The sequence below is a fragment of the Lactuca sativa genome, chromosome 6 (genome assembly GCF_002870075.4).
Source record: "Lactuca sativa cultivar Salinas chromosome 6, Lsat_Salinas_v11, whole genome shotgun sequence".
Lineage (NCBI taxonomy): Eukaryota > Viridiplantae > Streptophyta > Magnoliopsida > Asterales > Asteraceae > Lactuca > Lactuca sativa.
The window spans coordinates 199,996,781-200,011,657 of record NC_056628.2 but is presented as its reverse complement, the minus strand read 5'-3'; the positions used below and the strand labels follow the sequence as shown (position 1 = coordinate 200,011,657).

At 37.1% G+C, this 14,877-nt stretch overlaps 1 protein-coding gene across 1 annotated transcript; it reads left to right on the top strand.

Annotated features, from left to right (window-relative positions):
• The first annotated feature begins 1,355 nt into the window (after window positions 1-1,355).
• Window positions 1,356-5,709, top strand: LOC111914115 (protein PHOX1). Its single transcript, XM_023909856.3, has 3 exons — window positions 1,356-3,818; window positions 4,725-4,959; window positions 5,266-5,709. The coding sequence occupies exons 1-2, from the start codon at window positions 1,766-1,768 to the stop codon at window positions 4,877-4,879; spliced, it is 2,208 nt and encodes a 735-aa protein (XP_023765624.1). The 5' UTR covers window positions 1,356-1,765; the 3' UTR covers window positions 4,880-4,959; window positions 5,266-5,709.
• Window positions 5,710-14,877: the final 9,168 nt, after the last annotated feature.

Genomic DNA, 14,877 nt, shown 5'->3' with positions numbered 1-14,877 from the left:
TTTGACTAAATGTATGAGGAACTTAAAGAAGCATTAACTTGACTAAATGTATGAGGAATTTAAATAAGCATTAATAATGTCTTGCATGCTTTCATTAGGAACAACTAGTAGAATTTGTCTAAATTCGCATCCAAAAACATTTGCTTTTCCTCCAAACGGCAATTTTTAAGTTGCTACGAAGATCACAACTCAATATATCCTTCAAAGAACGATCCAAAGCTTCAAATGCATGCTTATGAATCATAGATGTCTCGTCCATATAATTAATGATGTTCTTTTTAACAATCAGCTACATCATTGTCTGTTGAAAAAGAACAAAATAAATCATTGGTAAGATTTAGAGAAATTATAAAGCATGAATGTGTTGTTCTACATCCTGTTAGTAATAATGAAACAATACCAGTTGAAACAACATTTAACACGATTTCACCTTTAGATCTTATAGATGCATATAATGTCTTTCAAAGAAAAGTTTTACCAGTACCTCCGTAGCCATAAACAAAAAATACCCATCTTTTTTTTTTTTTTTTTTTTTTTTTTTTTTTTTTTCTGTTTAATAGTTGTCATATGATTAAATGAAACTTAAATTAAAAGATGATAAAATCAAAATCCCAAAATAAAATATTCTATTTTATAAGGCTGAACGGTGTCGTGATGTTTTTGCCAATGAAAATTTGATGCCACATAGGCGTCACATAAGTTTTACCATTCCTGCCAATATTTTCATATGAATAGGATGCGGTGCCATTGTTGCTTACAAATAAAAAGAAAGGTATTAACTGAAAATATTTGTTGCTTACCAATAAAAAGAAAGGTGTTAAATAAAAATATTGTTTAATTGTCTCTTTCTTATTGGTTATTAGTTATTACTGATAAATTATTCATCTTATATATATGGACCAATCAAAATTACCAATGACAACAAAAACTATCTAGGGGTGGCAAACACGGCGTGTAACCTAGTTGATTTTACAATACCAAACATAATTTTAAAAACACATGTTCTAGTTAGAGTAGGTAGGTGTCTTTAATTAAGTATGTTTTAAACATGGTGTTTGACCATTTCTCAACCGGTATATATAATCAAATTTTATTGTCATACACATTTAGGTAAGACAATTTTTTTTTAATAAAAGATTTACAATATTGACATAACCCGCAACTTTAATGAACACATTATATTTCTTTTTGATAGAAACTTCATCCAAGAAAAAAAAAGCCACTATATTTCTTTTCGCCAAGACAAGTTAAAAAGAAAAACTATTATGCTTTAAAAAAAAAGCAAATAAGACAAGTGGGTAATGCACGCTCTTGTTGTGAGATTGGGTCTTATAACCCGTTCAACCCGGAGCTACACGGTGTCGTTCTACTATCTCAGCGTCAGCCCTCAGGAGTCAGGTCAGACCAACATCGCGCTTTTCTTCCCAAAAACATTCTTTCCTCGAAAGCCGCAATCGATTAGGGATTCGCTCTGCTGTTTCTTCCTTGTTTATACAGAGCGAATCAAATTCAGGTTCGAAATCATTATACATACATATTTCTTCATCCTTCCTGTTATTGTTTCCTTTTGGTTTTATACGGATTTCCGTTTGAATTTTGTATTCATTTGAGAATTTCGATAGCAATCTTATGCCATTGAATTTGTAGTTAGTTGAATAAATTCGATATAAGATTCATCAAGCTTGGGTTTGGGGAATTTGTGATTAGAAAGGGGTAAACTGGTTATATAGTTTCGAGGGTTTAGTGCTAATTATTTGGAGTATAAATGGGGAAACCTACGGGTAAGAAGAAGTTACAGGCTGGAGTTGAGAAAGTTGTGAAACAGAACAAAGCAGAACGAAGTTCGAAACAAATCGATGAAGATACAGCTGTCTTCATTCAAATGTCTCAGGAGTTGAAGGAAGAAGGGAATAAACTGTTCCAAAAGCGTGATAACGAGGGGGCGATGTTGAAATATGAAAAGGCCCTAAAGTTATTACCTGGAAATCATATAGATGTTGCTTCTTTACGAACGAATATGGCTGGTTGTTATATGCAGATGGGTATTGGGGAGTATCCAAGAGCAATACACGAATGCAATTTAGCTCTTGAAGTTGCTCCTAAGTACAGCAAGGCTTTGTTGAAGAGAGCTAAGTGCTATGAAACTTTGAATAAGTTTGAATGGGCATTGAGAGATGTTAGACTTGTGTTGGGTATGGAGCCTAACAATGTCACAGCTCATGAGATTGAAGATTCAGTTAAAAAGGCAATTCAAGGAAAGGGGCTGAAACTTGAAGACATTGAAGCTGTTCTATCACATGAATCTAATGATCCTTCTGCAGTGAAGGTTGTCAAAGTGCTGAAAGAGAAGCCGAAAAGAAGGAAGAACATTAGGGTTGACAGAAAAGATGTTGAAAATGGCAATAACAGCAAGATTGAAGAAGTTACAGAAAGCAAGAGTGAAGAATCCAAGGAAATCAAAGGTGAAGATGCTAAGGACAGAAAGAACAAGGTTAAGAGAGTTAGGGACAAAAGGGCCAATCATGTTGAAGAGAAGAAGGTTGAGGGTACAAATGGTATAAAAGAAGAAATAGTTGCCACAAGGACAGTGAAGTTGGTGCTTGGAGATGACATAAGGTCAGCACAATTACCTTCTGATTGCAGCATTGGTTTTGTAAGGGAGATAGTGTGGGATCGTTTTCCTGGTTTAGAAGGTATTCTTATAAAATACAAAGATCAAGAAGGCGATTTGATTACTATCACAACTACATCTGAATTGAGGTTAGCTGAAGCTTCAAGTGATCCTCAAGGCTCTTTGAGACTATACTTAGTAGAAGTTAGTCCAGATAAAGAGCCATCATACGAAGGGTTCACAAATGATGGATTCCACAACACCAATAGCTTAAAATCTAGTGTTTCAGAGAACGGAAACATTGGACAAATGTCACAAATCTCACAAATCAAGGAAGTAGAGAAAGTCACAACATGTGTAGAGGACTGGATTGTCCGATTTGCAAGAATGTTCAAAGATCATGTGGGATTTGAATCTGATTCATATTTGGATCTTCATGAGCTAGGAATGGATGTATATGCAGAAGCAATTGAAGAAACTGTCACCACTGAAGATGCCCAAAAGCTTTTTGATATTGCAGGAGGAAAGTTCCAAGAAATGGCTGCTTTAGGGTTGTTCAATTGGGGGAATGTTCACATGAACAAAGCAAGAAAGTGGGTTATCTTTGCAGAAGATGGAACGAACGAATCAAAACATGAAAAGGTGAAAACAGGATACGAATGGGCAGAAAAGGAATATGTAAAAGCAGGAAGAAGATATGAAGAAGCTCTAAAGATCAAACCTGATTTTTTCGAAGGGTTTCTTGCACTTGGTCAACAACAGTTTGAACAAGCAAAGCTTTCATGGAGTTATGCAGTTGGAACAAAAACAAGTTTAGATGCAAAAATCTTGGAGCTTTACAATAAAGCTGAAGACAGCATGGAACATGGAATGCAGATTTGGGAAGAGCTGGAAGAACAAAGGCTGAATGGATTGAGTTTGTATGATAAGTATAGGGACGATTTGGTAAAATTGGGATTGGAGGGGTTCTTGAAAGAAGTGTCTACTGATGAAGCTGCTGAACAGGCTGCTCATTTGAGATCTCAGATGTATATTTTATGGGGGACTTTGCTTTATGAAAGATCTGTTGTTGAATTCAAAATGGATTTGTCAGCATGGGAAGAATCTTTAGCTGCTTCTGTTGAAAAATTTGAGCTTGCGGGTGCATCACCAACAGATCTTGCAGTAATTATAAAGAATCACTGCTCAAATGGAACAGCTTCTGCAGGTAATTTAGACAAGTTTAGAGTAAATTACAAAAAAGTCCTTGTGCTTTTCTGTTTTTTTTTTTTACCATATTTAGTCCAAAGTTGAATTTCTTATTTCAAGGTTTCATATCGATTTTGGTTGACATAAGGTTCACAATTGATATGAAAAGTGTAAGGGACTAAAATCGATATGAGACCTTGAAATACGGATCAAAATTGAAAAAAAGGTTTTAGTTTTTGACTAAATACAGTGAAAGTTAGAAAGCACAGGGACCATTTGTGTAACCTGGTCAAAAGATTTTATTCAATTAATAATTATATGTATTCTTATAGCTTAGAGTAACTTATAAAAAAATGGTTTCTGTGGTTTTGTGTTTAGTATAAAGTTATGAAAAAAAGCAGTTTTGGCCCTTATTTCAATGTTTTGTATCAGTTTTGGTCCCTGGGACTTTGTGATTTTTGTTCCTAGTTCAAGTTTTATATCTTTATTTCAAGGTTTCAGGGGCCAAAGTCGATATACATTGAAAAAGGTTTCAGTTGTGTAGTAAACATTGTAAAAATGAAAAAGCACATATTGTAGTTTGGAGTAAATCACAAAAAAATGGTCCCTGTGTTATTCTGATTTTATCATGTTTAGTCCAAAATTAAAACATTTTTCAAGTTTGGTCCTTATTTCAAGGTTTGTTTTCGTTTTTGGTCCCTGAGACTTTTATGATTCTAGTCCTTATTTCAAGGTTCCAGGGACCAAAACAATCGATGCATAAACTTGTGTTCAGATAAGGGGCAAAATTGTAAAAAAAGATTCTAAACATGGTAAAAGTCTAGAAGTAAAAGGAAACATATTTATACATATATGATTTAGTGTATAGTTTATTTAGAGAATGATATAGTTAGTTTAGTTGCTTATTTGTATGAGTAATTTTCAGGTCTTGGTTTTAAAATTGATGAAATAGTTCAAGCATGGAATGAGATGTATGAGGTTAAAAGATGGCAGACTGGTGTTCCATCTTTTCGCCTCGAACCACTCTTTAGGCGTCGCGTCTCAAAATTGCATTCTCACATGGAAATGGAACATCATTGAATTGACATTTCCGTTTTTACCCTTGGTTTATTTATGTGATTTAGAGCAGCAGCTATATCACTGCACTGGTTCTCTCTCATGTAAGTTTGCTAATCTTTTATCTCTTAATCTTGTTTCTTTGTGTCTACTCATAAAAAAGAAAATGGCATGACCTTCACATATTTGTCCAAAAGACATGAGTGCCCTCCTCATCTCTATGCAAAACACGTCAATGCCCTCGATTCATAGTTTAAACTAATATGGATGTTTTAGGTGAAGTCATAGCAGAATAAGGATTAAATCTTTTATAAATGTATTGTTATGTCATGTCATGTCTTGTTTTGTGTGTATTTGTACATTGAGTTAGATTGATGATTGAAATTATATACAATTGATGTATTTTACAGGTTTCTTTGTAGATTCATTGTCGATTTCTTTTCTGCTATTGGAGGTGAAAGAAGCCGAAGCGTTTGTGTTTCTTTTTTTTATTTGTTTATTTCAAGGACAAAAAGGGTTCCGATAAGTGGCCAGAAGCCCATTTATTCATTGGTTTGGACTTTGGTGGTATACTCTATAGTCTATACTCTATACTCTATACTGTGGGATTGATTGATTAAAGTATTCCGAGACTACACGGGTTTGGTTTTATTTTTTGTATTAATTATTGGATAGTAGTTTTGTTCACAGATTTGAGTATTGTCAAGAAAAGTCTAGTGTAAGACGTTCATTCTTCATTTGTTATAGGCTTCTCATTCTCTTTGCTCATGGGAGCAAATAGGCTTGCAAATTGTGCATTGTTTTTGTAATTTGCTTTGTTTGTTAAGGATATACGATATGATTATTTTTGTCAACATTTCTTCTTTGTTTCTTGTTTCACAATAGCCCAGATCAAAGTATCGGTTAGGATTAGTAGGCAAATGATTAGGGTTAGTTGGAAGTCTTTGTTTTAACAACATTTTGGTTGGTTAGGGATCACAAAAAAAAACCCAACCCGATGGGGTAATCCGAAACCTGATAATTTGCAAATCAGGTAACGGGTAGTTATTGGGTTCGGGGCCGTCAGTGAGTTATCCTCGCCTTGACCCGCCGTGTCCCGATTATATATATATCGGGAGTGGTTCAATTGAGAACAATTTTTTTTAATAACCTAAAAGATTATTTTTTTTAAATGTTTTCATTAAGGACACTTTAGACAAATCAAACATTAATCTTATATTAAAAAAACCTTCGCATTCTCTAATTTACGACTACTTGTCACTTGTTGGTAGCCGCGAGACCATCGTTGGACCTCCGCCCGACTAACACCAAATGCAATAACATTTTCTGGTTGTATTAACAACTTTTAATAAAACAAACATTGTAATTCTCTGGACTAACACCAAATGCAATGACATTTTCTGGCTGTATTGACAACTTAGTAAAACAGACATTGTAATTCTCATTTCTTTGGTAATACTTTTTAATACATACAATTTTATTTTTGCAATCAAATATAAAAAATTCTAATAAAAAAAATAGATCTATGCCTTGACAAATTCAACTATTTTTCTTTTTCTAAATTTTAGATTTCTTTAAAAAAAATATATCATGTATAAGACATCATAGTTTAAAATATCATATCCACAGTTTAATAAATATATTTATTCATTATTACATAATTTAATATTTTCATGCATACATTTATTCTTATTTTAATACAAAATTTATATAAAATATACAACTCAATATAATCCATTTATTGTTTAATATACAAAATACACAACTTAATACCACCCACTTTACAATAATTCAAAATTTCAAATAAGTTAAACTCAAACTCTACTATCACCACCAACTATAACACGACACCACCAACCACAAGTGGCAATGTCGTAATCATCATTCATTTTAAATCAAATAAGTATATAAAATCATTAATTAACAGTTTAAATACTATATTCACAATTTAATAAACGAATTAATTCACTTATTATGAGTTTAATGCAAAATAATTATTAAAACTAATACATTCTTACATATTTATACAACACAATTGTAACAACGTAAAATCCAATTAAATTTTTAATTTTTAAAACCTCAAAATGTATATCACATCATAATTTCAAATCCGAAACAACAATGTTTTCCAAAACAAATTCCCAAGATCTCTCAAAAGTGAACTCCATCGGTGTGGGTGTGTACGAGTCAAGCCGTCGCCTTCCCACGGTCCTCGCTGGTACCTAAGACATCAAACACAACAACTGTAAGCATAATGCTTAGTGAGTTCCCCAATATACCACATACCACAAATACGCCTCTCAGAGGCTAACCCGACCCTCCGGTCAAGATGTCTCAACGGGACCCTCCAGCCCCGCAGCTCGTTGGACCCTCCGGTCCGGTCATAGCTCATTGGGCCCTCTGACCCGGTCTGAATCGTTGGACCCTCCGGTCCGGTCCATATAGTCATACAACATACAAATAACACATAATATAAAATCTCAACTATAACACATAATCTCATACATAGCACATAAGACCCTCTGGTCAACTCAGAATACCACTCAAGGTACGTATAGTGAGATGACTCACCTCGTGAAAAGTCTAAGATCTCGCGTACTCGCTATCTCCCAAAATCCAACGATGACTCTACCTCGCCTAATCATAAAAATATCATATTAATACTCAAAGGCTTTCATAACAACACTTTTACCCCTTAACACAAATCCTCAGAGGGTAAAAGACCATTTTACCCCTCCTTGACCCAAAGTCCTCATGTTGACCAAAACCCTAAGAAGTCAACAAAAGTCAACACTACGATTACGCGGGGCGTACTACTTGATGTACGCGGGGCGTACATCGCCAATCCATGGATCGGGGTCTCCACCCAGTACGCTGCGCGTACTGGAAGTTACGCCTAGCCTAACCATCAGACTTTAGCATTCCTCATTTCTGGTCTTAATCGGTTAAGCCATTACTCCAACTTCTAGATCCGGCTCTGTTTATGCGTCTATACCCATAAAGTCGAGACCTTTAAGCCTTGGCATGGCTGTAAAGGCTCCAACACTTCATAACATCACTCTATTCCAACTCAAGGGCCTAGATCTCATGCATGGTGAAATGTTCACGGCCAAGATTGCATTTTTATGAGTCTACAACTCAAAATAGACCAGAAATACGAAGGGTCTAAGCTTATGGAGACAATTTGCTCAAAAGTCTCCACCTTTGGGACTAAAACCCTAGAAAATGGTACATGAAGCATATTACAAGAACTATAGGACAAGATCCGAGCTTTTTACCTTGAAATGAAGCCTCAACCTTTGCTAAGCTCAGATCTACACTTGAATACCACCTCTAGCCTTCCCCAATGAGCTCCTCTTCTCCTTTGCTACCTTGAAATGGCACCACCAAGATTAGAATACTCACAAATGGACTAAGAACGGTTGCACACTCTCTTTAGGGTTTCTCTCTGAGGGATGGTGGCTGAGAAGTCGAGCCACACATTCCTTTTATAGCCCTCCAAAAGAATTAGGGTTTTTAGGTCTGGACCGGTTACGCCCCGCGTAACCTTGGGTACGCCTAACGTACATGAGGGTGAACACGTCCAAATGAAGTGCACGAGTACGCACAGCGTACACCTTGTACGCCCAACGTACTCGCTAATCATGCAACCCTAAAAGAGAACATAATAAGGATGAAGGGATAAATAGAAGGGTACCTGGTTTTCGGGTTGTTACAATTCTCCCCCACTAGAACCAGACTTCGTCCCCGAAGTCTCATACCGAAAACAACTCCGGATACGGATCCCGCATCTCAGCCTCGGGCTCCCATGTCAGCTCGGACCCCTTCCGATGTTGCCACTACACTTGTACCAAGGGTACTTCCTTGTTCCTCAGAACCTTAACCCTTCGATCCCTGATTGCCACTGGCCTCTCCACATAATTCAGGCCTGCATCCACCTGAATATCATCCAAAGGCACCACGGCCGACTCGTCGGCGATGCATTTCCTCAACTGAGAAACATGAAAGGTGTCGTGGATCTGTCCCAATTCAGCAGGTAGATCCAACCGGTAGGCTACCCTGCCTACCCTAGCAATTACCCCGAAGGGTCCAATGTATCGGGGTCCCAACTTGCCCCTCTTCCTAAATCGTATCACTCCTTTCCAAGGAGAGACCTTTAGGAGTACAAGGTCACCAACCTGAAACTCGAGTTCGGACCGACGCCTGTCCGTATAACTTTTCTGGCGACTCTGAGCAGTCAACAACCTCTGTCTGACCTGCTGGATCTACTCAGTCGTCTAAAGCACTATCTCCGTACTACCCATCACGCGTTGCCCTACCTCACCCCAGCAAATAGGGGTATGACATCTCCTCCCATACAACAACTCAAAAGGTGGCATACCGATGCTCGAATGATGGCTGTTGTTGTACGAAAACTCTACCAAGGGTAGATAGGTGTCCCAACTCCCTCCAAAATCCAAAACACATGCTCGGAGCATGTCCTCAAGTGTCTGAATCGTCCGCTCGCTCTGTCCGTCCGTCTGCGGGTGGTATGCGGTACTGAAATGTAGCCTCGTACCTAACTCCTCGTGGAACTTCTTCCAAAATCTGGAAGTAAATCGCACATCTCGATCTGAAACAATCGACAACAGAACCCCATGCCGCGATACCACCTCCCTCACATACAACTCTGCCAACCTCTCAGCAGAAGAGCTCTCACTGATAGCAAGAAAATGAGCGCTCTTCGTCAACTTGTCCACAATCACCCAAATTGCATCGACTCCTCTCGCAGTCCTTGGCAATTTGGTGATAAAATCCATGGTAACCTGTTCCCACTTCCATTCAGGAATCTCCAACGGTTGCAGCTTACCATGCGGACGCTGGTGCTCGGCCTTAACTTGGCGACAAGTTAGGCACCTCTCGACGAACCAAGCAACATCCCTCTTCATATAGGGCCACCAATACTCCTTCTTTAGGTCCAAATACATCTTGGTAGCCCCGGGATGGATCGAGAACTTCGATCGATGAGCCTCCTCCATCAAAATGGTACGCGTCCCGCCCACAAACGGTACCCAAATCCGACCCTGAAACGTCATAAGCCCCCGACTATCGGTAACGAACTCCGACACCTGCCCGACAACCCGCTCCCGCTTTCGGTTCTCTGGTCTCGCAGCCTCAGCCTGGGCCCCTCGGATGGAGTCCAATACCGGAGTCATCACCGTCAACCTCATACAAATGCCTCGGATCGGGGAGCTCTTCGTCCTGCGGCTCAAAGCGTCGGCTACGACATTAGCCTTGCCCGGGTGGTACAGGATCTCACAATCATAATCCTTCACCACATCCAACCATCTCCTCTGGCGCATATTCAGGTTTGACTGATCCATCAAGTACTTTAAGCTTGGTAAAAAATAGGGACAACAATGAAATCAAGGGTTTTGTATTAATTTGTAGCATTCAGGCATCCATGGAATCCATTCACGACTCTCTTGCTGAGGCGTTGGTTAATTTGACAGAGGAGGTAGAGTTTCCTTTCTTTTCATTATGTTATACATTTTGGATGATAAATGTCTATATTATCCTTTGATCTCATATGCTTTTTTTTTTGGTGCAGTGTGAAAAATTATGGTCAAAAGTGTATGTTGTCTGACCTAAAAGTAGAACTAGAAGCATTAAGACGAAGGCACTCTGATGTACTGTAGTTGATGGGTGAAAGAGATGAGGAGGTAAAATTACCTTTTCAATGTGAGTTGCTGCATCTTTAGCCTTACTTACAGTTCTGACTTCTGACTTCACTTATATACCTCTATGTGGTGTTTATAGAGAATTATCCATATGCTCACACAAATTTCTGTAGCTGATTACACATTAATTTAATTATGCAGGTTTTGAAGTTTTTGATGAAAAAAATAGTGTTAATGCTCTTCATAGAAAAGTATGATGGTATTTTAGGAAATTTGGCTAATAATTTAGTTAATTATATAAAAAATGTTGAAATGTTACATTTGTCTACTATTGGAATGATTATTTGTATTATATTAACTTTTGTGTAATGTATTGTATTTTTTGTATATGATATTTTATTCTCTATTATGAGACATAAAATGCAAATTTAATTTGAAAATCAGTAAATCTATAAATAATTTTTTTAAAAAAAATTAAATTTACGATACGCATAAATGTGTGTCGTCTTCATTTATGACATGACATTTCTTGACAGGGGCTTCCTTGATACGCATTGTGTATCATAAACACGCGCGTCGTAAGGTTACGACACGCAAATGCGTGTCGTCTTCCTTTAAGACAGGGCCTTCCTTGATACGCATTGCGTGTCATAACCGTGCGTCGTAAATGCGCGTCGTCTCTCTTTATGACAGGGCCTTCCTTGACGCGCATTTACGCGTCGTCTGAGCGTTTTACGACGCACAATGAGCGTCGTAAAAGACTGTTTTTCTAGTAGTGATCATCACTGTCTGTTTGACTATCTCCGATAATTACAGATCATGATCATGAACTTTCGAAGATGACGGTTGATCAGTGGCAACTTTAACCGAAGAATCAGTACAGATTTCTTTACCCTTAGCCATTGAAGTGACATTATTGACAGATAATTGGGAACAATCAACAACTTCCTCCTCCTTAATTTCACTAATATCTTCAGAATCATCTACGATATCAGCAAAATTGTTTTGAGAGTTAGATGCCTTCTTAGTTCTTTTCAAAATTTTGATTTGTTCATTTTTTGTTAAGGTCTCATTTATAATATCACCAAGATCATTCACATCTAAACATTCATAAATTCTAACAACACCATATGCATATGAATCTATTGGGACCTTGTCAAACTCATATATTTTCTTTTCACAGTCATAGGAAATAGAATCAATTTTATCCCTTTCGAAAGCTAAAAAGGGAAAAGCTTCCTATGTTGTTCTTTGTTAATGTCAGATGAATCATGCAATGCAGTTAATTTTCCATACAAACGCTTAGCTGTATTATAGTATATATTTCGTTATTTGTGTAAAATATTGATATCAGTTCTAAGGCAATCTTTGTCACACATTACATCTGTTAATTGCAAATCTAATTGATCTATCTTAGATTTCTTGGACTCCAAACACTTCTGAGTTTCTAGCAGTTGAGAATTGAACTTTTTGGCATCACTACTAGCAGAAATAAGCCAATCATTAACATAAGTAATAGCTTCATCAAATTAAGATAAAATCGAATTATAAGCACTAGAGGGAATATTAAAGGATTGGAAAAGAGAACATACCTGCGAAGCCATGGGTAACTAACGAGCAGTGGTAGAAAAGAAGCACCTACCTGTGACCTTCCCCTCATTTTCTTCCTCAAAGCTTGTGAACATTACTCCGTGAGTCGGGTTTCACATCTCCTCGTCATCTGATCCTGACGACAGATTTGATACGTCCCTTCCTCATCATCCACACCCCTCGCAACTAGAGACATTCCCTTAATCTTCTCTCACCTCCTCAAGTCTTTCCACATAGTAGGCTTCGTCCTTAACTCTATTCTTCTTCTCATCCCTCTTCCTAAGCATGCAGTCACTTGCCATATGATTTGCCCCATTACAATAATGGCAGTCGAATCCAGAATCTCCCTTTAGCTTTTTCTCAGCCTTCGCATCCTCACTCTTCACTTCCTTCTTCTCAACCTTCTTCTCTTCATTCACATTCATCCCAGAAAAACTTCCTTTCACCTCACTAGTTCTCGACTTTGGATTAAATGGTTTTTAAATATTTTTTTCACACGATTATTCTAATAGAACGCCACCGCTTCATCATCAGAATTGACTATTAATCCTTCATCTTTCGAACTCTCTTTCTTAGCAGATTCTTTCTCATCCTCTCTTCCAACAACCTTCGACATTAGTGCCAAAGGACCACCCAAACCGTTCCTTGTTTCCTTAGCAATCTCATTAACTTCATTTTCATGTCCCTTCAACACATTATAGAGATCATTAAGAGAAAAGTAGTCGAAGCTTTGCTAAGTTTTTATCATTAAGCTGACATTTCGCCATTCCTTTCCAAGTCCCATGATGAAAGTGAATTTGAACTCCATTATAGACCTTGTAACTCCATATCTGTTACATTTGTGTATAAGTTCATTCAGACGGTCATAATAGAGCTCAATGGATTCTCCTTCCTTCTGTTTAAACTCTCCCAACTCTAACAAACACTGCTTAACTAAGCTTATCTTTATTTCTCTCTTCCTTGGTACTTCTCCTTTAGTGTGTTCCAAATCTCCTTTGATGTCTTGCAACTATACATTTAGTTGTAAACCACTGGTGGAAGAGCTCCATCGAGTTCACGCAAGCATCTTTTCTTGTTTTTCTTCAGTTTCTCCACTTGTTGAGCAACATTTGGATTGGTAGCAGCAGTTCCAACACTTTGTAACCTAGTAGGAGAATGAATTCCATTAGTAATGCAATTCCAGAGTTCCTCGTTGATTCCGTTCAGGTAGTCCTCCATTTGATCAACCCATTAATCATAGAACTTTGGAATCAACATAGGAATCTTTGTTGATGAACCTAGATGATGAGAATATGAGGTCATAGTGTTCATGTTAAAATTCGCCATTGATGTACGGAAGGTTTTTGAGAAAAGCTTCAAAAATTGAGTTCTATTGGATAAAAACTTTCAGAAATCAAACATTGAATACTTGATTTAACAAACATAGCGCATAATCGAATCAAAACAAATGATCTATGATGATTTTCAAATTCAAAAGAGCGGAAAATTTTGAATCTAGAATGAGACTCAAAACCTTTTGAAAACTTAAGAAAATCAGATCAAATCTAATTGAATCCTTATATGATACAAAATGTAGTTGTTATTAATCGAGTATATGAAAAGAAATCAGAGTCTAGAATGAATTATGAACACATGATGTAAATATGATCTGTATGGCTTGATTAAGCTTTAACAGGATATAGATAAAAATAGAGAGTACAAGTCGAAGACTCCAAGAACTACTCTAACTCTAGTACCCATCCCATATTTATAGGGATAACAAAAATGTACAAAAATATAAGGGACTAAAACATTACAGCTTCAACACAAACTCTGCCCTTATACAAAACATACAAACTAGCTTCAACACTATGACTGACCTAGACAAACTTCGACACCTCATAACTACATTCGATCTCAACAAGCGTGCATCTTTTCCCTTGGATTTAATACAATGTGATTTATGGGTCCCTCGCCTATTGAATCGGTGGACAATTATCGTTATTATGTGGTTTCTATCGACGATTTTTCACATTTTACTTGGTTTTATCCTCTTAAAACGAAAACTGGTTTCTATCATGTCCTAACTATTTTTTTGAAGTTTGTTCAAACTCATTTTGATCAAAAAGTTAAGATATTTCAAAATCATGGCGGATCGGAATTTGTGAATGATCAAACAGTTCAAAAAGTTTTTGAAGATAATGAGACTTTTCATCGGTTTTCTTGTCCCTATACTCCCAAGCAAAACGGTCGTTTTGAAAGGAAACATCGACACCTTGTTGAAACCGGGTTGGTAATGCTTTTTAATTCTTATGTTCCCACTATTTGTTGGTTCAATGTTTTCAGTTCTGCGACATACATCATTAGAATATTACCAACACTGGTTCTTGATAACCGCACGCCTTTTGAGCTCTTATACTCTCAGATACCAACATACACAAATTTTTGGGTTTTTGGGTGTTGAGTATTTCCATATCTTCGTCCCTATGCTATAAATAAACTTTCTCCACGTAGCATTCCTTCCGTACTTATTGGTTATTCATCTCAATATAAAGGTTACCGTTGCTTGGATCCTAATACGTCTCGGATTTACATTACTCGTCATGAGATATTTTATGAAAACAATTTTCCTTTTTCCGACATTAATTCTTCCACAGATTTGAAATCTTGATGTAATTTTTTTTAGAAGATATGGCTACACCTAACACAAATGCTACATGCAACACCCAATGTTGAAACCTCTGTCCCAGAAACTCCAAAATTTTTCTGTCCACCATGATCTTCGCCATACAC

What these genes read in the sequence shown, in the direction of transcription:
- LOC111914115 (XM_023909856.3), top strand. Translation starts at nt 1,766, where the DNA reads ATGGGGAAACCTACGGGTAAGAAGAAGTTACAGGCTGGAGTTGAGAAA. An exon ending in AAATGGAACAGCTTCTGCAG is followed by an intron (nt 3,819 to 4,724) that starts GTAATTTAGACA and finishes AGTAATTTTCAG; the next exon opens with GTCTTGGTTTTAAAATTGAT.